Source organism: Phaethon aethereus, assembly GCF_964289735.1.
Source record: "Phaethon aethereus genome assembly, chromosome: 15".
Classification (NCBI taxonomy): Eukaryota; Metazoa; Chordata; class Aves; order Phaethontiformes; family Phaethontidae; genus Phaethon; species Phaethon aethereus.
Genome location: NC_138591.1, coordinates 9,561,791 through 9,587,208, shown reverse-complemented (window position 1 = coordinate 9,587,208; position 25,418 = coordinate 9,561,791). Strand labels below are relative to the sequence as shown.

The 25,418-nt window shown below is 49.1% G+C and overlaps 1 protein-coding gene across 1 annotated transcript in view; it reads right to left on the bottom strand.

The window, feature by feature from the left end:
• Nucleotides 1-24,884, bottom strand: part of SYT17 (synaptotagmin 17) — a gene marked incomplete at its 5' end in the record, with an annotated part of 38,683 nt that extends 13,799 nt beyond the window's left edge. Inside the window, 7 exons of the mRNA XM_082006903.1 lie at nt 1,495-1,650; nt 2,421-2,541; nt 13,483-14,102; nt 14,531-14,679; nt 19,937-20,085; nt 21,495-21,512; nt 24,870-24,884. Coding sequence (XP_081863029.1) covers nt 1,495-1,650; nt 2,421-2,541; nt 13,483-14,102; nt 14,531-14,679; nt 19,937-20,085; nt 21,495-21,512; nt 24,870-24,884 — 1,228 coding nt within the window. The remainder of the gene's footprint in view (nt 1-1,494; nt 1,651-2,420; nt 2,542-13,482; nt 14,103-14,530; nt 14,680-19,936; nt 20,086-21,494; nt 21,513-24,869) is intronic.
• Nucleotides 24,885-25,418: the final 534 nt, after the last annotated feature.

Sequence of the window (25,418 nt, the reverse complement as noted above, 5' to 3'; positions counted from 1 at the left end):
TATTCCCCTCACCCTTCTGACTGCACAGAGCTGCTACTCCGTTTGCCTTTTCTTCTTCTATTAGAAAAAAAGGGGAAAAGAAAGAAAAGAGTATTTCATGCCTGTCACGAGATCACCTGATGGAAGCTTCCACGAACAAATTCATCACTGTACATGCAAGGTACAGTCAGGGTGACGTGCATGCAAAGCAGTGATTAATTATAGATTTTTTGCTGAGGAAATTTCTGAGCATGAAGGGCAAAATTTAAATTGCTGATCAGCATCACTTTTGTTATAACATGTTTGGAAACAAACTAATGGGTTGAAATTAGGCTCCTTGTACCAGCTTTGACACCTGTATCTGCCATCTAAGAAATAAAATTTAAAAATACTTCAAAATATGTTCTTTCAGATGCAGATTCCTTTCTCTTCATCAAAAGATGGTGAGTAACGGGTGGAAAGTTGCCCAAAAAAGCGTTCGCAAAGCACAGAAGCCCAGCACGGCAGAAGAGCGTGGGTCCCGCCACCCAGCCCCTCTGCGCCTCCAGAGGGCCAGAAGGTCTGATCCTGCTCCTGCTGGGGCCCCAAGCCCCACAACACACACAGCCCGGGCAAAGCCGTGACGTGGAAGGGAAACCCACCGCTTCCCAAGGGTCCCTGCAGCCCTGGCCAAGACCTCCATGCTGTGGAGCGGCGGGAAAGGCCACTGGCTGCAGTGGTGTCTGCACCAGAAGGTTTTCTGTAGGGTCCACGGCCTTGGTTCAGCCCCACCAGCGCTGCCCAGCTCGTGGGTGCAGCCAGAGACTCATCTCTGCACTCTGCTACTCTTGCTCCGAGCAGCACACCCAATTGCCAATCTCTACTGAACGCTTTCATGCCTAGAGACCAAAACAGGAGATCCAGAAATCATTTGAAAATGAGAATTCCTATCCCAGCCAAATACCTCCAGTGCTGACAAAGCTCCCGAGTGAAGCTAGCTCTAGGACCCCTCCCAGCCCACAGACCAACTCAGCAGTGCCTCGCAGGGCTGGGCACCACGTCACAGCCCGTTAAAAACATAGGTATGAACAAAAAACCTGCTGGTGATGTCAGCATCAAACACCTATAGCTGCATAATCTCACCAGCAAATGATGCCAAGTACCAGAAGTTATCTTTGCCAGTGCTTGGGCTCTGGGATCATGCAATACTTCCCTCTCATTCTTCTCATTTTTGATTTTATGCCCAAGTCGGTTGCTGCTGAGAAACGCAATTAACGCCCCCTTCTCCCCTGCACAAAAGCGTTCCCAGTGGCACCAATTAAGCACAGGACCAACAAGGTGCGTTCCCAGTCCGCTCCAGCCATCAGGTGGCAATGTGGGGAAAGCTTCTGCAGAGGACAGAGTGCTAATTAAGCTTCCCTGGAGACTCCAGAGATGGTCACCCCTTGCAGGTGGCTACTGGGACCCACAACTTCTTCTTTGCTCACCTCGGAGGCAACCATAACTGCGCCAAGTCAGTAACACCACCCCATTTACCTGTGAACACTAGGCTGGCGTTCTCCAGTTCTTCCTGTGGAACCTTGAAGCTGAAGGACTCGTTGTAGAAGGGATCTATCGTCCCCCGCATGCAGGAGGTCTTCTTGGTTTTTGTTAATTTTAATCCATGAACAAGCTGAATTTTCACAAAGGGATCTGACAAAAAACCACAAACACAGGCTCTGCGCTATGGGCACTGTGAAGGTTGGGCACTGCGGGGATGGACCATGCTGGAAAACAGCATTTGGAAACCACTGGGACTTGTACCACCGCACCGCCCCCGGCGATTTGCAGTGGCACAAAAGGTCAAGCAGCCAGATTAAAAACGCTCCCTGCGAAAACCACAATTAATGACAGCTTTGATAGAGGCCAAGTATACTGTTCTTTTATGGGAAATGCCAATATTCCGGCAGCAGCGTCTGGAGCAGGGAACATGGGAAAACACACCTGAAGACACATGCATGAAGCATTACTGGCCAGCACACTCAGAAATAGCGGGGAGCAACGCAGGGACACTGGAAAAACCTCACACCATCCACCGAGCAGCTAGATAGCACAAATGAAAGCACTGCAACATTAATACTCAGGCAGCACACAGCATCTGCAAAACCCAGCGCAGCCCCAAACGGGCTGCCTTGCAGAACACAGCACGGGGTCATTTAGAAGCTCCTAGTTCCTCACCTCACCCTGGTTCAGAGATTTTTACTTTAAATACGGCAAAGGTATTCACATCCTCCATTTTATCTCAGGGTAAGTGTTCCAAATACTTTTGTTATTGTTGGCTATATATATAAAAAGAACATCCGGAGCCTTGTATTAATCCAAATTCCCTTGGGTCCCCCACAAACTGCAGCCTCACTGCTGATCTGCTTTAAAAGCACATATAAGCTGTGCATGAGTACGGCGAGAAATGCACTGCCCTTTACCTGAACCTTGGCTCATGTCTGTCTGAAGAAGCTGTTTCGCTCTAATGATGTCCACGTTCAGTCTTCCCGCGCTGGGTAGGTAGTTCAATGACAACAGCAGCTCTCCCAGCTCCACTTCGTTCTGCAGGGAAAAGGGAACGAGGAAATTCAGAGCAGAGCTCAGAGGAGAAGGGAAGAGCAGGAAGAGAAATTAAATAAAGCCCATTCGTGTAAGTGCCTGAAAAACAAATTTTAGTCACACTCTAAACTGCAAGCAAGAACCATCTGGTGGTACATCGTGCTGAGCAGAAACAAGAAAGAACACTATCTCCAGGTGAAGATTGTTCTTTAATCGCTGATCCTTCACCAGCTTTTCAGCAGCCATGCAAAGAGGACCTATAAGGAGGAACGAATACAAGGTCAGTAGTTTCTACCTGCTCCATTTTGAACCGTTCCAGGTGGTTCTAATCTTACCAAACCTCATATCCTCATTAATGTACAAAACGTGGGCCTGCTGGAGAAGACATCCGCTTCCCCTCGCAGCCCCCAAGGACCACACTAGCACTTGGGAAGCTCGGGCACTGACTCGGGCACGAGACGGTTATCGCACCCCTGGATCACAGGAAGGAGTTTAGAGGAGACACCCCTGGGCACCGGCCTCCGTTTGACCCAGAGACCACAGCACAGCTTAACCCTGCCCTTGCTGTTCATCGGGCTGGACCACGGCCATAGCTTCCCGGGAATACAGCTGCTCAGCCACTATTTCTTTTCCTTAAGGATGTTTAAAACTAGTATTAAAAAAAAAAAAAAGCTGGAGAATGGACATCACTGCTCCTCAGCTGTGACAGCTCAAAATAACCTCTCCCCCGTAGCACGACCGGGCTCCGAGACGCTATTATTCTCGGATGCAAAATACACACACTGAAACAACTCCGGAGGCTGAAGACACACCAGCCAGCCCGGGCAGGGCATCGATCGGCCGCCTCGCCTCCGGTCCACGCAGGAACGCAGAGCCAGGTCTTGGTCCCAAACCGTTCAAAACCAGGCCCAGCTCGGGCTGTCACAGCCCATCCCTGGAAGGAGAAGGAGCTGCTGTGGTATTGCAATCATAACAAAAGCTTAAACATCTCTAACGATGCCCCAATTATTAGATTACAGAAATAAGAGACTAAAGGACAGGGCAGACAATAAAGAAAGGAGCTCTGAGGTACAGTCACAGCCTGAACTGGCCCGAGGAACCAGGCTGACCGGCAGTCGGGCCAGCACACCAGGTAGCCAGCCCCGGCAAAGCTACCAACGGCTCTGGGGACACCGAGGCTAGGGCCGCCGGGAAACCCAACCAGTTCACGGCTACAGAAAAGCACGATTTCCACTGGGTGCGGGTGGCCCAGAGGGCTCGGTCCGAACCCGAGGCGGCACGCGGGGAAAAGCCAGGAGCGGCGCAGTGCCCGGCCGGCCGGCGGCACGGAGCAGCGCCCGCAGCGGCGGGCCGCTCGCCGCCTCACCCGACGAGCCGAGCACTAGAACCGACGTCAGGTAACGGTGTTAAGAGCTCTCCCCGAGGCACTCTGTCTCCTCTCCTGTTCCTGATGACTGCTCCGGCGAAGGCAGCGGGACGTGCGTGGCATGCGGGAGCAGGCGGCAAGCTGAGCGAGTCCTGCACCGCAGATGCTATATAACACACTTCAATTTAATTCAATATCCATTTTTTGGCTTTCTATGGAAAATATGGCAATAGGCTGCCCGATTTCACACCACAGGTCTCTGCGTTTCAGGAGCTGGCAGAGCAACCCCTCTGTGTTTAACCTTGCACATTTAATGAGCGAAGGGTGAAGGAAGCACCGTGCGGGGAGCAGGGCGAAGGCTGCAAGCACAGCAGCATCCCGACGCAGCCCCGGGGCAAAAAGCGTGGCTCTATGCCACGGATCCTAAGGCAAACCCCCGTGCCATCCTCGCACGCCCTGCTGCCCCAGGAGCCAGCGCCAGAGCTACTTGGCGGCGTCGACCCCCAGCTGGCCCACCTTCTGCCTGACCTTCCCCACAGTCCCTCTCCCACACCAGAAAAAGCATCCGACTTCTTACCCCAAACTCTTTTTGTCACAGCATCTCTTGGGTCACGTTACACGGCGGTATGCGATTACACAGCATGCACACTCACATTCGCCACGTGTGTTTTCTCCCCTCGCTACAGTATTTTTGATTTACCGAGAAGGCACGCCTCTTCCATAATCTTTGTGAACTCCCGCACCACAGTTCTGTTCAATATAAGATATTTCAAATTCTTTCAGTCAGAAAGCCATTCCCCAACAGGCACGTGACGCCCACGACTCCTGCAAGGTCATGCTATACCTACACTCACCGTTGTGCCCAATGGTTGCACAACATAAGGATCTAAGAGACTCTCACATCCGAGGTGATTTCAATGTCATCTATCTAATTTAAACTATCATCTTTGGCTTGATTCCCCCAAAGCCATTCCTCTCAGGTCTGTGGCTGGAACAGCCTGGAGACTTGTTTATCATTGAGAACAGCTGGTGACTTCTAAACCTATTATCAGGACAGTAACGAAGCATCGCAGCGCCCACCACGCCACCCACAACAGGATCCAGCTGAGGTACCACTCGACTTTTAACATATCCAGTCCTACTTCCACTTGCATTCACCGCTGTGTCACGTTTCACGCGGCTTTTGGTTCCTAGAATCCAGGTACATTTGGACAGCACAAATTAGGAAACTAATTAATGATGTTATTACCTGCTGGGAAGAGAATCACACAGCTCTGGCTGCAAATACCAAACTTCTGGCAGAGCCAGGCTGGCACTGGGCAGGGATGTAGGGCCTTTCAAGTCACCTCAAGCTTAGAGACATTAAGATTTGGGGCAATTGCTTCTGGGATTTGTCCATTGGTGGAACCTGATGACCTTATCCAAGACCTGCAGGGATTAAGGGGCTTCCCTGCGTCAAGGAGGAGCAGGGGAAGGCAGATCTCAACGCTTCCAACGCATTTACATTTATGCTCTATTTTTTTAGAATTACCCCACATTGTACACTGACAATATCAGACTGGGCACGTGACACCCACTGAGGCACAGGCAGGAGAACCAGACATCTTCCCCCACCCGAACCCTCCCCAGCACCGTGTCCGGAAAAAACCCCTGCAGAGGTTATCAAAGAAGCCACCGTAACATCACCACCACGCTGCTGCCTAACCCACGAGCCTTCGACAGGTAAAGGTAAAGCTAAATCCCAGATTTTCCATAGGACCTAACCTAACATGGATATTGGTACCTCTAGAAAAATCTTTTTGACTATCTGGGCTTAAATTTGAGTAAGGTGAGATATAAAATGCTATAGTCCATAAGTGCGATCCACTGAAGTCAGACTATCACCAGCTTTAATGAGCCTCTAGTCAGGCCTAATTTCCCAAATCTCAACAGCACCTTCTGCCCCTTTTCAAGCATGCCCAGGTTTTTGCTAATTCTCTTAAAGGAATGGAACATACGGTTGAGCCCACAGAGGCCACGGCAGGACGAGTGTGCTCAAACGCGGCGAGAAAGCAGCCGCCCTGCTGCAGGCAGAGCGCCAGCAGTGCTTGCAGCGGTAACAAAAGGTGTTTTCAGAAGGAAACCCAGATCCCTGGACGGCTCACCTCCCCGTACGAGTGACTCAGCCTTTTCAAGGCACTTAACTCGAGCAGCGAATTGCTTCTGATCTTATAAACGCATTATCACTAGCTTAGCCGCAAGGATCTAGGAAACGTGCTTCAAATCCCGCCACGGTGCCCGAGGAGATGTCAAGTGCTCGAGAAAACGCACCAGTGGCCAGCAGCCACCACACGTTCCTTGCCGGCACGTTGGACCGGCACTGCTCCCACCGCACGGTGCTGTGCCACGCTCACGAGCCTTCTCCTGTTCTTTGGTCACTGGTCATCGTTAGCAACCAGGCAAGGAATTACCGGGCTGCTCCAAGAAGCCCGAGGTGCAAGGCATACCCCCTCAGGTTTTAGTTCCCCGTGCTTTCCCCGACAAGCTCATGCCACGGCGTACCTTTGCTGATGCGACAGCCTTGCTAACAAGGCACGCTGGTGGTGTCGGAGATGAAGATGGGGATGCAGACAGAGCTGCGGCTTAATGGACTTGCTGGCTCAGGAGGCAAAATGGAGTCAACTGGGGAGCACAGCGGGGCACACGGTGAGACGGAGAAATGGGACCCTTCTTCTAACAGGTCAGGCAGGAGATTCAGCTCAGGGAGGGACGAGTGGCCACAGAGGCCACAGGTGGCTCACAGGGCCAGCAGGGCTGCCCAGGGTGCTCCTCCAGCCCACGGAGCTCACCTGCACCTCAGAGACACTCGTGTTGCCATAAGCATTGACCCTCGTGCCCATCACCATGTTTATAGGCACCTTTATCAGCAACGGTGTTAAGACGCGTCTTGCTGGGGGACTGCAGGCACAGAAGCATGGCTTTTGTTTAGTGACACACTGGGGCCTCTCCAAACCTCAGACGGGCGTGCGGGCTGGGCGGAGGAGAGAGATGCTTATGCACGCGAGGTGTCATTGGCACGTTGCTCACCATGGGGAAAGGAAGTGCCCGAGTTTTACTTTACACAAGTTTTTTCATCAGGAAACTAAAATGCTATTGGTTTTGCCTTGAATATTTTGCTCACAGAAGGCGGCGTGCAGAGCTGCCCCTCAGGCACCGCCGTGCAAAGGCATCGTTTTAGTTGCCGTTATTATGCTGATGACGTCCTGATTTGTGCCAAGATCCCAGATGACCCTGGAAAAGCAATTTCCTGTTTGATGAGGTGCCGGAGTGACACCAAGCCTGGGATGTCTGAGGCTCTCCCGAAGCTCTGATTAACATTTCACTCCCGGCTGTTCCTCCCTGCAGCTGTATTACACAGCCACTCGTTTGGATTTACAGCCTTGGGCTCGCCTGTGATCCAGAACCTTCTGGTTCAACCCAAACGGCAACCGCAGACACAGATAAGAAGTTGGGGTTTGGGGTTTTTTTGTTAACTCTGAAACACAAAGAGGCGACTTCAAGGGAAGAGGAGTTTCTAATGAATGCCATTGGCACATCTTGTTTGGATCAGGACAATTCTTTCCTCACAGACCCCCACGACCGTTCGCTGTGCATCGCTACAACACCAGCACAACTCTGCCGCTGAGACCCTCCCCAGTCCCCAACGGGAACCAGAGCACATTAGATCAGCACAGACATCTATGCAACGCTCCTAATGGAGTTTCAGATTGGTTTTCCTCCTCAAGGTTATCTGTGATGGTACCTGCAGGCACATTAGAAAACTGATGGTTTAGAACAGTTTGCTCGAACAGGCTTTCTACAGCATCCTGCAACACACAGCCATCGTTTCCGGGAGGCCGAGCTATCAAGGACCAGAACCTGAAAAAAAATACATACTCACCAGTGGACAAGAACAGTGTTACCTATGCAACAGACACCACGTAGATGTATGATGGAGTCACAAAATCCCTTCTAAAGTCTAACTGGCTTTGCAGCAGTTTGGACGGCCATGAGAAATCCTCTCCCGTGCAAAGGCCTTTGGGAAGAAGATTTCCTATGAAGAGGTCCTGTCCACGACCCCCACCAACCCCTCCTCTGGGCTTCTCCTCAGCAAAATACACCCCACAGCATCCCAGTCTTCTGCAGAAAGGGCAAGGGATAGGGATGAGGTGACCGAAGATGACAGCTGGAAACAGAAGAGATAGATAAAGATAAAGAAGAGAAAATGATCAAGAAGAAGAATTTCTCAGTGCTGGAGCTTTAAAGACTGGAAAAGAAAAGCGGGAGGGGGGAAACTGAAATGGATCTGGGGAAAACAAAGATACAGAGTGAAAGAAAGATGGTAGAATGTCATAAACCAACATAAGACAACAAACCACAGGTTAAGAGCAAAAAATGTTGTCATCATGACGGACAAGTACCCATCACGGCATCCCATGAACAGTTCCCTCAACTCTAGTGACCTGCAGGGTGGTGGCATCCCACCTCCAGCCAGGCTTTGCCCCGAGCATCTCTCCACAGGACACAGGTAAACTGCCAGGTTGATTTTAACATCCTGTTAATGAGCGGGCATAGCCCCACATAACCAACCCACGTTCATCACCAGTGATTCTGCATCATCCCTTTAATCAAGCAGCCGCTATCCTTTTGGGCAGCTAAAAAAAATAAAAGGAAGAAAATTAAAAAACCCTGACACTCATTTTCATATTTATTTTCCCATGACTGTGTCACGAACATGGACCCCCGTTCCACACTGATGCACACGGCCTTGAGTCAACTGTTGTGCCAACTCTCTGAACCAAGCTTCTGCCTGTACAGTGCTTTATGCCTGTATGAGAAATGGGTCCTGGCATTATTTTCACTAATACACCATGCTACCAAACACAAGGCATCATCCACGTTCTCCAAGGATGGCTCCTTCTCAGGGCTGCAATGGATAAGCCAAGGAACAAGGGTGCCAAGAACAACTCTGGAGGCCTCCAAACCATGTGCCATAACCACCTGGCTGCATGGCAGAATTCAACACAGCACCCAAGAGGAATGTTCCAAAATGAGTCACTACCTGAATTTCAAATTCCTTTCTCCTTTTTCCTTCCCAACCAAGGCATGGTAAGAAGAACAGTGCAGTACTTGCTGTAGGCTTATCCCTGAGACGGGAATAAAAAATTGCAGAGAGCTGCCATAGGAAAGCCACTCCATTTGTGGAGCACATACCATTTTGAACGTAAAAAGCTGACAGCTTCTTAAATGACCGTCATTCTAGTGCACTCATAGTATAAAGTTAAAAAAGCAAGTCCAATACATACTCCCTCCACTGTAAAAATGGCTTAATTTGAGGGGAGAAGGAATTTTTATGCTATTTTCCCCACCATAACCAGGCAATTTTTTTTTTTCTTTTGGGGAATGATCTCCAAGCTCTCATTACTGCTGGTCTAAAACATTTATTCCTGCCCACTCAAATCTGCCAAAAAAGAAATGAATCATATGTCAATAAAACTTGGGGTCCTGAGCATTTGTTTCAGAATTAATCTTAACGGCAAAATGTGTGAATCTGAGCCCAGCTACAGCAAGGCCTGCCAACTTCATTCATGGTAATTAAGCAAAGCCACACACATTTAAGGGGATATTTAAGGAGCGCAGAGTGTTCCTATGGGGACTGGACTCAAGAGCTACTCCACGAGCAGCTACTGCGCTTTAGAAACACATTAATTACCCTGCAAGAAAAAGCCTCCCAGAACTACCAAGGATAAGGAATTTGGCAATACCTGCACTGACACTTTCCACAAGGAGTAAGCTCTTCTGTTTAGTTGCTGGCTCTGCCAATACATCGGACGGCAGCTCCCCTGGGCCTCCGCTTTGGGCTCAATCCTCTCGAGTGCTCCACGCGCAAAAAAGCACTTACGCACGGGTATGGTCTTTTGCCCGAGGCTCAGCATCAAGTGGTTTACTGCACTGATTCCTCAAGGCTGAGAGGACAACACGCTGCTCACCCATATTCGGGTTCTCTGACAACCCACTCCCAACATAAGGAGCACGGCAATGCCGCACGGCCTGCCTTGTTACACCCCAGGTAAGTTCTCAGGCTGTTAGTTAACAAGCAATTCCACGACGTGGTAATGAAGATATTCTGCTATTAATGATGATGGGCTTTCACCCACTGAGGAGCTGCACGTCCCATCCACTGGCCTAAGGAGCTTACCCTGGTCCAGCTCGCAGTGGAGTCAACGGAGTTGCTGGCTGCAGAAGTTGGACCATGCCTCAGCCTGGGAGAAACCCTCCCGTCCCTGCCAGCACCGCATGCACCGAAAGATTGCTGGCATCCCCCACCTTTTCTAGCAGGGCTCACTTGTGCTGGCACAGCCCTGTACTGAGGCAGCATCCCAGCTCTGGGCTCGAAGGGGCTCAGTGTGATGGTGGCACAAGGACTCGGCACCTGACTTGGTCAGCACACTCCACAGCAATGGCCTCCAGGTGGATACAGCAAGTGCAACACAGATGTTCATCTTAGACAATACCATTTAGGCCACTTTCTCTGCTCTTCCACAAACTTTGCGCCATCCCACTCCCACCACTATGAAGAGAAAACCTTCTCCACAGCTCCTGCCATCTGGATTCACTTTTCTCCAGCTCATCATGTTTCTGTCTACAAATGCCAGTTAAAAAAAAAAAAAAAAAAAAAAATCACATATTTTGTGTCTTTCATCTCTACATATCACATCTCTGACTGTATTTTTCTCTCCTCCTGCTACTAGTTTTCCAAGCACCTGCTTCAGCACCTTCTCCAACGGGACTTTTATTGCTGGGGGGTGCTGCTGCCAGCTGCTGCTCCCTCTCAGAGCCCCGGGGCAGCCAACCCAGCCTGGAAAGTTTGCATCAACTGATGATCAGAACTGCACCGTGGCGGCTTTGCATTGCTCTCCAGAATCCGAGCACACCTTCTGCAAAATAAGATGCTATTGCACATAGATCTCTTCTGTCCCCATCTACCACGATCTCACAACACAAAGTTCACTTCAGCGGACTCGGGTTCAATCCAACAAGAAACTAATAAAGGCTGTCTGTCCCTCACCTAATCAAGCAAAAAAGTGAGAAGTATAAAAAAAAGTCAACATGTCAAATCTATCATTCCACAGGCAGAATCTTCCAACTAGCAATCAAAAACAACCTCACAAATTTCTATCACAAGCATCACTTATTGAAAGACATTAAAATGCAGTTTTTTGAAGTAATAAGCTTTATTGTTTTACTTCTTCCAGGACTTATTTTAACCCTTTGATCAATGCATTTAACTTTAATCACTACTAAGAGAAAATACACCTTATTATTCAATGAACTTTAAAAATCTTATCACTGAGAAAACATGGGAAGATGATACCCATAGGGATCTCCTCCCTGGATGTCCTAGTACAAATACCGTTATTCTCTTGGCAGTTGCAGTCTGCCAGCTAAGGCAAAAAGAACAAGGAAGCATGAAAAGACCAAAACAAGGCACTTCACTAATCAAGGCGCAAAGGACTTTTTGTTTCATTTAAGTTTTGCCTTTATTTGCTCGTTATCATACAGAAAAAGGCTTGTAAGGTTAGGCCTGCCCACTCAAAGGAAGTTTTCTCTTTTTATCCTTCCTTTTATAAATATCAGAAATGCCAATTTCTGCATAGATAATTTGTCTTGAATCCTGGTGAATCAGACAGCACTGCTGAAAACAGCAGCGGCTTTTCAATGAAACTTTGGAGAGGGAGGGAGGAAGAGCTGGCTCCGAGCTTGGCATACGAAGGCAGAGATGATCTTGTCTAATCAAGGTCTGTGTTAGCTGTGGAATGAATCCATGTTACTAATAAAGAGCTACATAATACAGAGAAGTATTTATCATGCAAAAGCAGAGGGGGGAAAAAATGCAAGGCTGCATGGTGTGAATGACGGGAGGATAATGGGATGTAAAGAAGAGAACTCTGTCCTCAGATACACAATGCAGAGCCCGTGATGAACCACGAATACCAAAAAGAAAAAAAAACAATCATAAATAAACATTTGGGGGAAAAGGCCCAGGCGAGGAGGGAAACCCAGGAGGGAAATCTGTCCTTGTTCATTTTCCTTATGAACCGCTTCATAGCACACTGTCCCCTCGCCCCTCGCTGCCACTTTACTGAGTAAAGCAGATCCCACTGACATGAAGACATGCCCTCCATAAAGACATGCTCAGGGACCCCATGATTTTGACTTGTGCACAACTTTCATACTTTCCCTACTGCACAAACAAAGTTCAGGCTAAGCCTGTAACACTCCTACTTCTATTAAAGCAAATCCAGTCGGCTCTCTTGCAATTATCAGGGGACTTAAAGTTCTGCAGAAAGTCTGAGCAAGAGGTAAAAGTGCTCTCAAGCCCTCTGCACACAGAGAGGGGGCAAAGCAGAGTCAGAGACCCAGCTGATTTCGTGTATAAACACTGCTCGGTGGATTTTACTTCAACAAGTGTCTGATCACAAGTTTCCACTCCAAATCAGAGTGGAAGTCTCAGACTCGCACTGTAAATCAGCATTGAGGTCAATGATTTACTGTTCATCTTGCCTAATACTTCTGGTTATGCCACCCTTTTGTGAACACACAAAGAAGTCAAAGAAACTGAATCAAAGAAACCATCCAAGTTCACACAGGATTTTGATTCAGCAAAGGCTCTAAAACTTAGAAATTGCAACCCAAGAGCTGGTGAGAAACTGGGAGAAGCAATAGTGTTATACTAACCCCGTAAAAAGCCAAGCTGTGTGGGCAATATAGCTGGTAGCAAATCTGGTAGCTAACTGCTGTTCCTGATCCAAAAGTTCAGATCTTCCCATTGAACAGCTCTTTTCCTGGCTGGCAAGGAGGTGGCACTGACTGGGGCCCTATCCTGAGAACAGGCATGAGAGCACACACATCCTCCTTCCATCCCATCAGACAGCCGAATCTGGTCCAAAATGCACGCTCAAACTTCCATGCATGCAACATGCCACTTATATCATACAAAATCTATGGCAAGTTTATTTCCTTCAGGGACATCATGAAAAATCAATCTACCACTATCTTCCAATTTTTTGCTCATACATCATGCCATAAGTCTGTAGAGATTTTGTCTTCTACACACTTGCTTGTATCAAATCATCACTGAACTGGCACCAGTGGTTCCCCTCATGTCCCTAAAGCACAGTCATGCTAACAACCACAGGAGCCACCCAGATGGGACAGTGTCACTGCAGTGTCTGGGAATGGATGCAGGTCACTGCAGTGACAAGAAAGATGTTCCAAAACATACAGACTTCCAAAGCAGTCTTGATTTATTCTCATTCGAGTTGACATAGGATCTTTTGTCATGCCACCTCCTTTGCATATGGAACAGGACAGCTCCTCTACCTCACAGTATTAGTTTTAAGACCAGTTACAGGCACCACATTACTTCAATCCAGCAGATGCTGTATTAACAAGATGACAATGACTAATTAGAAATTGCATTACTTGCCAACAAGCAAAGGAACCGCACAAAAAAACAGCAAGAAAAATTGTAGCAATAATCTGATAAATTCTGTTACCTGAGAACTAGGCACAAGGGCTTTCCACCAGTGTCCGCCTTTCACAAGGTCTACATCGCCCAAGGGCATTGACACTTTGCCAATAACACAATGGCGTGAGAATTTGTCAAAATCCACTACGGTTAAAAGCAGAGTTCTTCTCTGGGCTTCTAAAAAGGGGATTTCAAATGTGTACCTCTCTTCAAACACCGGGTTCTGTGTTTTGCGTTTCACTCCGGTCTGCTTGGAGTTCTTCTGATCAGGAAGAAGGCAGATCTTCACGTAGGGGTTGGAGTGAGCCATGTCTTGCCTTGAACCATCGTAAGAAATTGGAGGAGGCAGATCTTTAGCCTCAATGACTCGCACTATTAGATAATTATGCAACAGGTCGTACTGAGTGCTAAAATGCAGCATGCCCAGCTGATACTTTGATAAGATCTCCTCATCTGTCAAGGAGTCCATATCATCACTATTCGAGTCAAGAGAGTACAGTCTTGGTTCAAATTTTCTAAAATAGTCATCTGGGGTATAGGTTTTTCGCAGCATAGTTGGCTGAACTATTTCTTTCTTAGCTCCTATTATTCCAAACTCAATAGGTTTAATGTCAATTAACGGAGAACTTGGCCTTCTCGACTCCAAACCTGAACGAGAGAAACGACAAATACGATCGTTAGAAACTCAGCTTGAAGCCACTACAGGCAGAAGTCAACTTGTCCTTCCTTGGGTACAGCTATTCTGTGTCTGTGCAATGCCCAGCACAGCAGGCTTCCCAGAGGGACTTTTCACCATTACATTGCCAACAATTAATAGCACCCTTAGTTACGCTGAAGTGCAAGCTCAGCTACACTTTCCCCTCCCCATCCATTTTCACGTGCAATTACCAAGCATATGCTCCAGCAAGAAAAACAGGGCTGGACCTTTCCACTGTGTTCCTGCAGAACAGGATGAGATTTTAATCAATGTACCTTCAACTTGACTTGATTCCCTGTCTGAAAGATGAAAGAGCAAGCACTACAGTTTGATTTTCTTCCCCACAAGAATTACATTAATGTTGGAAGGACGACCTTACTTGAAATCCTCCTCGTGAGGCTGTAAGTGGACCGTGATGCATCTGAAGACGACCGCCTTCTGTCAGGGGAAACATCCTGAAGAGTGGGAGGCAGCTCACTGATTGTATTATCAGAGTCTCCATCTTTGTCCTCATTTTGGCTGCTTATCCTGTTACAACAAGACACCTTTGGGTGATTCAACCCAGTAAAAGCAGTACATACAGAATAAAAATGCCTTCTGATATTCTGGGTCTAATCTTGGGTGCACATCCCTGGATGCTGCAGGGTATCTCCTGATCTACTTGGCAAGCAAAAGGCTGACCAACTGACTTCAGACCTGTGTGAAAAACAGATTCTTTATCTTTCTGCCTGTCTTTCAAACAGTTATATCAGTATTAAAGCACGACACAGGCCACATGGGCACGTGTGACTCAGATCTTGATCAGAAATATTATATTTGTCTTTAAGAAAAAAGGAAAAAAAAAAAAAAATCCACAAACCACAACACCCAAACAGTAGCTTATTGCTGTAAACTCACAGCTACATTTTGGAAGCACGGCCTTCACTAGGAATGAACCAGCATGGGAAACCACCATGCTCAGTCATCTCAAACCCACCACACACCTCTCTCGGTAAAATATTCCTCTGCAGATACACCACTAAAGTTTCAAAACTCGATCTTATAAATAGAATTAATTAACAGCTATTTATTTACAGGCCTTTTTAAAGAAATGGCTGCTTTTTATCTACTTCTATAAAGCAGAGGCGATTCTGACAAGATAGCAGTTTTACTGCCCAGGGGTCTCAGTGGGAGCAGGGAAGCCAGCAGGATCTAAGTAACTAATAAGCAAGTTACAGTGAGAGCTGTAGCATGTTTGAGAAGACTCAACAGAAGACTGGCAGCATAAAGAAGTTCATGTGTAATTCCCATTTCAGTTTGTGTGTATAAATACATGTTGTTTCCATATAAAACAACATTTTGGTTAAAAACCTCAACGTGTCACAGCCACAGTGGCTCACAAAAGCAGGACCTCCCAACCCTGACTGAAAGAGCAAGAGCAGACAGTAACAAGTAGAAGAGATAAAGTCTCCAACTGCACGTTCAGAGCAGAGCGGTTGGCAGACATCTGCCGATGGAAATGAAATCGCACAATGGTACGTGATGTGTAGTGCATCATGCAAAATAACCCTTTTGGTTTATCCACGAGACAAGAGTACTCCAAAAAAGTAGCGGCAGATCACATCAAAAGCGCGAGCATGAAATGCGCAAAGCAAAGAGGAATACTGTGTGAGTTTTGCTCCTGATTCACCCTTTGTATGTGCATGGCTCAGTTGGGTATAAATCCAGTATGTTGAATCATTTGCTTTAGTAACCAATGACTGGACTAGAGCAATAAACATATTTTGCAAAAAAGGCCCCCCCAAATATGAAACAGATTTAAACTGGAATTTCTTATTCAAATCCATAAAGTTCGCAGCAGGTTCCATGCTAATCTCACCAACCCGGAGTCACACAACTCATCCATACCGAAAAAAAGTCTGCTAATAATCAAACCCAAACCCTAGGCTAAAAGGGGCATACAATATTTGCACAACTCTGCAGCCCATTAAAGGCAGTCCAAATCACACAGTCTGACATATAATCAGTACTTGGAACACAAATAGCTTTTTCATGCCTAAATGCGGGTCTACACAATCACAGGTAGCATTTGGATATACTTGTGTTTGAGAAGTAAATGCACAGAACGAGGAGAAGGCAGGGTGAAAAGGGAATCAGGAAGAGAGGCATTAGGATGTTCTACAACGGGTAAATGTAATAGCGAGTTAATAACATACAGATGACCTTTAGTAAGGAAATTGCTACCGAGCCACAATAATTTTTCCTCAAATAAACTTTGGCGCTGGTTAAAGCAGCTCTGTTTCTGAACCTTTGGGAAGGAGCGGTGTCCTGATTTCAATTCAGTCTCACAGACCATGCACCATTTACCTTTGGGGTTTATGTAGAATATTCCGTAACAGGCAGCGCCGACATACACCCTCGCACCCAGCCCATTTCTGCAAAGACCAGGATGCAAGTGCTCCTCATGAAACAACAAGCAGCTACCAGGCATTCAGGCCAATACAATTAGACTCACTTCAGTAAGAACTTTTATTCCTAAGCTGCCACTGTAAAAAATTCAGAAAGTGAGAAAAATCAACAGTCTCCCAAGAGGAAGGGCTTAAACTTGCGGCTTTAATGCCCCCTCCTGAATTTCCAGGACAATGAGGTGTCTCAGAGCTGCCAAAGGGAAAACCTACAGGCAAAAAATAAAGGATGGATTATTAAGCATGGACATTCATATGTTTGCTAGTAGGCCAATGAAGACCATAAAAGCAGTCTTCCCCTGAGGACTGGGTTGGGGAGATAAGGAAGGAGCAAACTGCATTCTGTATTATACCAGTGTCCTGTCCATGAAGAAGTGGCAAGATGGGAAGTCCTCAGTGAAAACCTAGATCTCTTTTTAAAACATTTTCAGGCTGCGAGCAGGGAATACAATAAATTGATTTGTTCCCCAATTCAATGCACACATCTAAATGCAGAATATGGTGGTGTCAAATCTGTCTTCCATTTTAGGGGTTTCCACTGAATCCAAAAGCCCCCTTTTGAAAAGTAACATTTAAAAAAAAACGATGAGGGATCAATTGGCATACACAGGTCTCTGAGCACTTAAAAACATACCCATTAAACACCTTATTCTGAGACCAATTCCAAACCCTTACTCTGCTCCCACATCTAACTCCAGACACTGTTTCCTACCTCCAAAAATGCATATGGAGATTTAAGAGTATAAGATCAACATAGTGAAAACAGAAATCATCTTTGGCTTCCGAATTCTGAGCCAGCCCTGCATGGGATCATTTCCACCTTAAACCTGAACACACAAAAAGTGTAGCCTTCCTATTGATCAGCAAACAAAATACACCATTTCTGTCTCCTGCCTTTTACTCTCCTCTTCCAGACTCCTGTTCCTCTATAGGCTCATTTTCCACCCCACTCCTCTCAATCACATCCCCTCAGCTCCTTCCCCTCTCCATATCTCCTCTGCTCTCTCTACCCTCCTCCCTTGACTCATTTCTGGGTTCCCTCACTATTTTCCAACAAAGTCACCCTGGAAGCTTAAAGCTTCACCATCTTCCCTGGCACCACCCTGGGTCCACCCCAGCTCAAGAAAAGGAGCCGACAGCCTTTTCAAGCAAGCAAAGCCTGATCTCGAGCTTCCATGTCAATGCGCGTTAACAGGCATCCTTAGAGATCACAGGCTTTGCAACAGCGCCAGAGGAGATGGTGACTTCAGTGATCCTAAGGCACGGCAGCATCCATGCCTCCTCGCAAAGCAAAGCTACTTCTCTCGTGTGTCCTTTCCTTGGACTCCTGTTGCCCCGCTTGGGGTTCCGGGGACCCTACCCAGGGCTCCTAGCACGAGTACGTGCAGCATAAAGTGCAACATGGTTGAAGAATTGGGCTTCCCCCTGCCGAGCGCATTGTCTTCTGCTTATGGCCATTCCAGTAAGTTAATCGTAGAGGTTTTCAGACGGAGCAAGACTCGGGGAAAACAAGACAGGCTGGACAGAGCATTTTATGAGTCCAAAGGTCTCCATATTCTCTGCCTGCAGCAAAGTCACCATACATCTGAGTTTTGAGATCAAAAGAACAGAGCTTCAATGTTTACAATGACCCTTTAGCCAGACAGTTGGGTCCAGCAGTCAAAAACTACACCATGGGACAATCACCCCACACCCCCAAGCACACATGACGGCCTTTCTGCTCCTCAGCACACCAAAGAAACTCCGAAGCATCCTCTCGCAACAAGCCTAGCTACTTGTTCCCAAGTAGGTAACTGTTCCTGCAGCAATATTTCTATGTCCAATACTGCAACCTCATCACCGTGTTCTCCTGTGCGCAATGCCTTCCTATTTAGCATTGATTTTGTTTCCATTTCCCATTAATTGCAGGTGAATCCATTTCTGGGCATATATCAGACTCGTAAATATGCTGCTCCACATTTAAAAACCACTCTAACACATCTTGAACATTCCTATTTTTATTGCTTTAGTATTAATTACTGTCCTATTCTACCTGGATTCAAAAGAGTATATAGACAAAACTGTGATTTAAACATGAGATAATTTATTTCATGCAGCACCAAGACATGGACCTTCCAGACCTGACACAGAATAACAGTAGGTACTCAGAGGAGTAGATAAAATTAACTGAGTGTCTCCGTGCCTAGCTACCAACTTCTGAGCATCATATGATGCACTAAATAGGCATCCCCTGTCCCACAGCTTCTGGACACACCGAAGCTGTGCCCATCAAACAATCGGCTCTCATAGAAGACAGCCCAGCCCAGTCAACAGAGCAGGCACTAAAAGACAGGAGACCTCTGCTCACTTCTTGGTTTCACTAGTGCCTCCACGGGGCCACCTCTGTGCTGCAAATTCCCAAACAAGAGGAACTAAAACAGGGAAGACTTCACTGACTTTCTTTGTAATAGATTTGCAAAAACACTAATCAAAGCCCAGACAAAAGCCGGCATTTTTAGCAGGGCCTGTTGTGATAGGACAGGGCGTAATGGTTTTAAACTAAAAGAGGGCAGATTTCAACTAGATCTAAAGAAGAAATTTTTCACAATGAGGGTGGTGAAACACTGGCCCAGGTTGCCCAGAGAGGTGGTAGATGCCCCATCCCTGGAAACATTCCAGGTCAGGTTGGACGGGGCTCTGAGCAACCTGATCGAGTTGAAGATGTCCCTGCTCATGGCAGGGGGGTTGGACTAGATGGCCTTTAAAGGTCCCTTCCAACCCACAGATTCCATGGTTGCCACTGTTGTTCTTTAATGATTCAAGAGAGAATCTTGAAGAGTACTAAGATGATGCAGGAAATCAAGTCTTACTATATGACACTTTAGATGAATTTCCCCTTTAGAGCACGCACGAGGTACGCCTTTCATCTGCCTATAGAAGAACCACCTTCATGCTAGGATAAGAAAATGTTTCAAAACAACCTCGTCAGCATTCCAGCTAAGTTGAAGTGCTCCAAATGGCTGGTCCATTAAAGAGGAAATAGGACTGAAGATGAAAAGCATCTTTAGAAAAGGGTGTACAGCTAAACCAGTTACCAGCTCGCTATGCTAGCTTACAAAGTAACTTCTGCCTTAGTCATCAGAAAAGTGTTTTACAAAGACTAACCTCACTATTTGAGCTAACAGGGCTGCCCTTTTCCACCTTGCCATTGAGTAGCCTACGTTTCCACCCTCGGCAGGAGGTTCATCCTTTCTACGTGGCATCCTCTGAACATCCTATCGCCATGTTACATCAATACTCTCATCACAGCTGAACAGCCTGACTCCTCAGTTAAAGCTATGAAAACATGCATCTAAACTTACAGCCAGGCTGGAGTTTGAGCAGGAAAAGGTCCCAGGATTTCAACTTCATCTTCACTTGTTTGACAACAGCTACAGTCGAAACACTTCTGACAACAATTTCTACAAGTCCACCGGCACAGAAAGAGATCCGAGATTCTAGCGAGCAGACCCTGAAGCCATTGGAAACCAAAGTACAAGATTACAACCCATCAATAGCTGTTGAGAAATAACATTCAGCTGTATTTATGTTTGTGTTTCTGCAACAGAACATTAAGAACTATATTTATTCCATCTATATCAACAGACAAATGCTATGCGGTTACCAGCCCAACTTCACTGATGCCGTAACAAGGCAGAAAAATAAGCATTCACTGCAGGTATTTTCCCTCTAGTAGCAACATATTATTATGGAGGCTGGCAAGAGGGTGATTTACAAAACACTATGGCATTGCAATATGTTAGAGCAGAAACATGCTTGTTCTTTCACGCACATCAACAAACTAATAGATCGGCAAACATACAACAGAAGGAATTAAAAACAGAAGGTAAGTGAAAGCTCCGATTTAATCCAGCAAAGGTCTAATTAATTTGAAAATCTTAACACAGAAATGTAAGCACATTTTGTCCCTGTATATGTATCAGCACGTAATATTTGTTTGATCCATACACACACAATATTACAGCCCAACAAACTTGCCACTAAAATGCATTAGCAAAAGTGTGCTATCCACATGCCTCCCCTTTGCTACGCTGATTAATTTAATGAAGAACCTTAACTGATTTTTTTTGTTTTTAAAGAAGTTACTTGACCCAGAAAAGTATTTAATTCCTTAGGTTTCTATGGTGGCACTGGCGGCATCACCTGAAACAGTGCTCCTCCACTGTTACAACCACGGGCTGTGAGCACCCCATCGGAGGGGCAACAGGCTGCTGCCCCATTGCCATGCCACCTCTACAGCCTTCCCTCCACTTCATAGCTCTGCTGGCTTCAAGAGGAGCAGAAAGCCAAACCTTAGCCCATTTCCCACCCATGCCAGCTCCAACTTCTGCGGTTTGTTAAGAAGGCTCGTTAAGCAGCACAAGGGCACTGCTAATAAAGGGTACCACTCTGTAGTCACGGGGGGAGACAGCTGCAAGAGCACGGCACGTGCCCATCCAGGGTCGAATCGCGTTACGATTGTATGTGACCTTGAAATGTTCCTAAGAAGCTGAAGATATAAAGCATGTGAGAATTTCTCCATAGATATCCCCCCAAAATACTCAAGACACGTGGAGTATTCACAAATGTGCAGATACAAAGGCACTATCACACCACGCAAAGGGCTTTCCTCTGAGGAACGCAAATCTGCAGAAAAGACTCCACAGGAGCGTTTCTTTTTGCTCCAGTAAAACAGACAGTTTCTTCCATAAACAAAATCTGAACATTGCAAAAAAAAAAAAAAAAAATTAAAAACTACCAGCCCAAAATGCAGGGCATTACTTATATCTAGGACATCAGTAAAGAGTCAGAAAATACGAGACAATCCCTCAGGACGGAGTGAGGAGACAAAGCGGAGAGTGAATCATCAGATTAACTCACCTCATTTATTGGCTCCAACTGTCCTTTTAGACATCCAGGATGAAGCAAAGGAGAGCAAAATGAAAAAGACAAAGACAGGTTAGCAGTGCTCAAATAACTTTAAATTTTCTGCCATGACATGCCCAGGCTGGGAGGAGCTTGGATTTCCAGCAAGACAGTACCTTGAAAACATTAGAGGACGGAGAGGTCTCCTGACCAGGAATCAGCTTCTGCTGCTTCCAGTCCCTCCCCACCAAGCTCCCACTGCTCCTCCTTCCCCAGGAGAGAAATTCCCATCCTGGAACATGAAAATCCTGCTCATTGCCTCTTGCTAACAGGATATCACATACCACCACTTATTTTCTTTTCTTTAATAACCTGTCTCCAATTGCAGCAACTACTTGCTGCTGACAGCAAACCGCATCCAAATTTTCCAGTTAGATGCCACAGTGGAAAAAAAGGCTTTCCTCCAAGTTCAGCCCAGATGAACGCCGTTTCAATGCCAACTCATTAAAGGCAACATTTCTAGGAAGGGGCACAGACTCAGAATCCTCTCCATTATGTACACGTCACTTGAGGTAGCTGGGTACCTTCAGTCTCATCCTCACATGCGACTTGAAGAATACAAAAAATAGAAGTTAAGTGGTTAAAACTTGAGTTACACACTCCAGTTCAAAAATCTGCACTGCTGCCACTTCCCCCAAGTCACGGAGAAAATCTACAGCAAAGGAAGAAATCATCACAAGCCAGTGCTTTATTCACAAAGCCACCCTTGGAACACCATACTTGACCCATTTCATTGATAACTGGAGACTTAGTAGCTGATGCCTGCTGAAAGGTCTTTCCTATCACTTTCTGTCTAATGTCTAAGAGTTTCCTAATTGTCCTGGCTGTCCTATAGAGGGAATCCTAAAAAAACAAAAAACCACAAAAACCATGCACAAAAAAAAACCACACAAAAAAACCCACCCCAATATTCTCTACTCTTTCAAATGCAGAAATTGGTTTCTAGCTTTCTGTTCATGACAGGGACAAGAGCAGCCTCTTATAAAGAGGCTGGGATGCAGAAGTTGCCTTTAGTTCCAAGAACTCTCTCCCAGACCATGTTGCAGCCCAAGCCTCCCTTTTAAACTTCTCGGAAACCAGCGCTTGGTCAAAAGGCCACCACTTGTTTGAAACACAAATTAAGAGACTGGAAATGCTGCAGTGCAGTGTGACAAGACCATGATTACCAGATACCCATGGACCAACTGTAGGAAAATCCTAAATGCTTTAAAGATCTTTATCACTCCTTAATAACGCAAAGTTGCAGCCAAAGCTACAGTGGTTTAGCAAAGCTGCAACATTTAAACTGAACAGCTCTAAAATGAAGCGGCTGGATCCGTGCCACACGATCGAACGCCGTAGCACGTGCTGCGCGAAGGAAGTGGCATTTCCAAACAGGGACACACAGTAGGCTCGTGTCGAACGGCCCTCCTGGTTACGATCAGCCACCGGTGATGTCAAATCACTCCTGTCTGCCACCAGCCCCGAGAGCACACACAGCGATCCCACAGGCACCGTAATAAAGTGCCTCTGTGACCACCCACAAATCTCCGCCAGGAAATGGAAGGACAGAAGTAAGAACTAAATATTACAGTGTAGAAGAGGTAAACAAGCAGCCAGCACCACACAGGGCTTAAATGCAGGGACCTACGAAAGGACAGCAAACACGACCAGCCGTGTGCATCCACCGCACTCACACCGCGCGGGAGGGTCAGGGCTGATGGAGGGCAGAGGTTTACGGGAGGATGGAACAGCCAACGGGCGCTGGGGCATCCCAGGGCGCGAAGCTGCTGCAACGTGCTCAGTACCCCCAGGAGAAGGGCCCGGCCCCCGGGGCAGGCAGACACTGCCATGCCCTGCCATCTCATCCCAAGCCGGACGAACAGAGGACAAGCCAGCCAGGAGCCCCCAGCCACGGGTGAACCCTCAGACAAGGGCTGGCTGCGGCTGTTCCAGGAACGTCCCCTCGCCTGCAGCCAGGGCCAAGGCAGGGCTGCATCTGCGCTTCGCACCTTGCTGCAGGAGGCAGCCACCCCCTGTCTGCCCAGGCCCATGGGGCAGCGTGGCCACGGGGCAGCGTGGCCACGGGGCACAAACGGGTCAAGGGACCAGCCACAACAACCTGCCATGGCAGTGTCCCCAGAGATGCTGCAGCAGGGTGGGGTCCCCACCAGTGACGGACCATGTTGTGCCCCTGCAGTTACACCCCCAGGGAAGGCTCAAGTGGACACCACAGCCTAGGGACAGTGGGGTGCCCCCAGCCACACACCCATGGGTGGCCTCCCACCACCCCAGCCTGACCAACACCACAGCATGGGGATCCCACCACCGTCATCCCCACCTGGGTACCCCCACCTCGCAGACGGGGGCCTGGCAGTCGCGCTTCTGGAGGGCCCATCTGGCCCCACTCGAGGTCCCTGCCGAGCCGAGGGGCCCCGGGAGCCCCACGCCCACCTGGGTGGGTCCCGCAAGCCGCCCCCGGCGGGGGCTCCAGCCCACCCCCGGCGCCGCGGCGGCTCTTTCACGAGTGGGAGGGGGGCCGTGGGGGCACGGCGGGGCGTCATGGGGGACGGAGGGGGGTCATGGGTGGCATTGATAGTGGGTGTCTCGATCAACGTCCCAGCGCCCGGACCCCCCGCGCAGCGGATGCTCCGCTCGGGTCTGTCGCCAGCCCGGGCGGCAGCCTTCGGGGCTGCAGCTGGGAGCTACCGGGCCGGAGGGGGAAATCGCTCAGGGTTCAATCCAGCCCAAAATTTAATTCAGCCTCACACTGCTGAGGCGGGGGGGTCCCATCCATCACGCTGCAGGCTGGGACTCGCCGCAGCCCCGGGCGCCCGTGCCCCCTACCCCGCCGGGCTGGGCCCGGGCTGGAGGGGCCAACTGAGCCCCCACAGCGCACCCGGCTCTGCCCGCAGGGTTTGGCCGGCGGCATCCTCCTCCTCCTCCTCCTCCCCCCCGACGAGTCCTTGTGCGGGCTCGGGCCGGGCCGGGCCCCAGGCGCCCGGGGCCGCCTCAGAGGGCGGAGAGAGAGCGGGGGGCTGCTCCCCGTCCCCCGCGGGGCCGCTCCCGCCCCGGCGCCCCGCGAAAGGCAGGCGGCAAGCCCCGCTCCTGCCCCGGCCGCCCCTCGCCGCGGGCCGCCGCCGGGAACTCCTCCCCGAAAGTTGACCCGAAGTTGCGCGCCCAGCGCCGGGCGAGGAGCGCGAGTCCCCGCGCGGCACCGGCGCCCATCCCGCAGACGAAGCGGGGGGTCCCCCCGCACACGCCCCAGAGACACACTCCCCCCCCCCGCCCCACTCCGCCCGGGGACGCGAACCAGCGCGAGGGTCCGCAGCACCGCCGCTCCGCACCCACCTGGATGTACGCCATCTTCCGCGGGGCGCTCCGCGGGGCGCGCAGGGCGCCTCCCGCCGCGCGGCTCCACCCGCGCCCGTGCGCCGCGATACGCCCCGCGGGGCGGCACCGCCCCGGGCGGGGGGCGGGCGCGGGGCGGCTCCGCGGCCGCGCAGGCTGCGCGACGGCCGGGGGCGCCCTCAGGGCGAGGGGACGCGCCGCGCCCCACGGCTGATGGGGTCGGTGAAACGCGCGTGGGGGTTTGCGCTCCGAGCAGGCAGGCTGCTGCCCGCGGGGCTGCAACAGGTCCGCCGCAGCGCGGGCGAACACTGACCTCCAGAGGGCCCCGCGCGGAAATTCAGGGCTGGAAACCCCTCCTGGCCGACGGGGGACACGGCCGGGGCGGCCCGGCCTCGCGGGCGGTGTCGGCAGGAGCAGCGGCACGTAGCGGGCGGCGGGCGCGGCGGCCCTGCCCCGGCAGGCGGCGGCACGGCGGCGGGGGGCCGCCCGCCTGAGCGGGGCCGCGGCGGGTCGCTAGGCCCGAAGCCGGAGAGCTGGAGCACGGGCCCT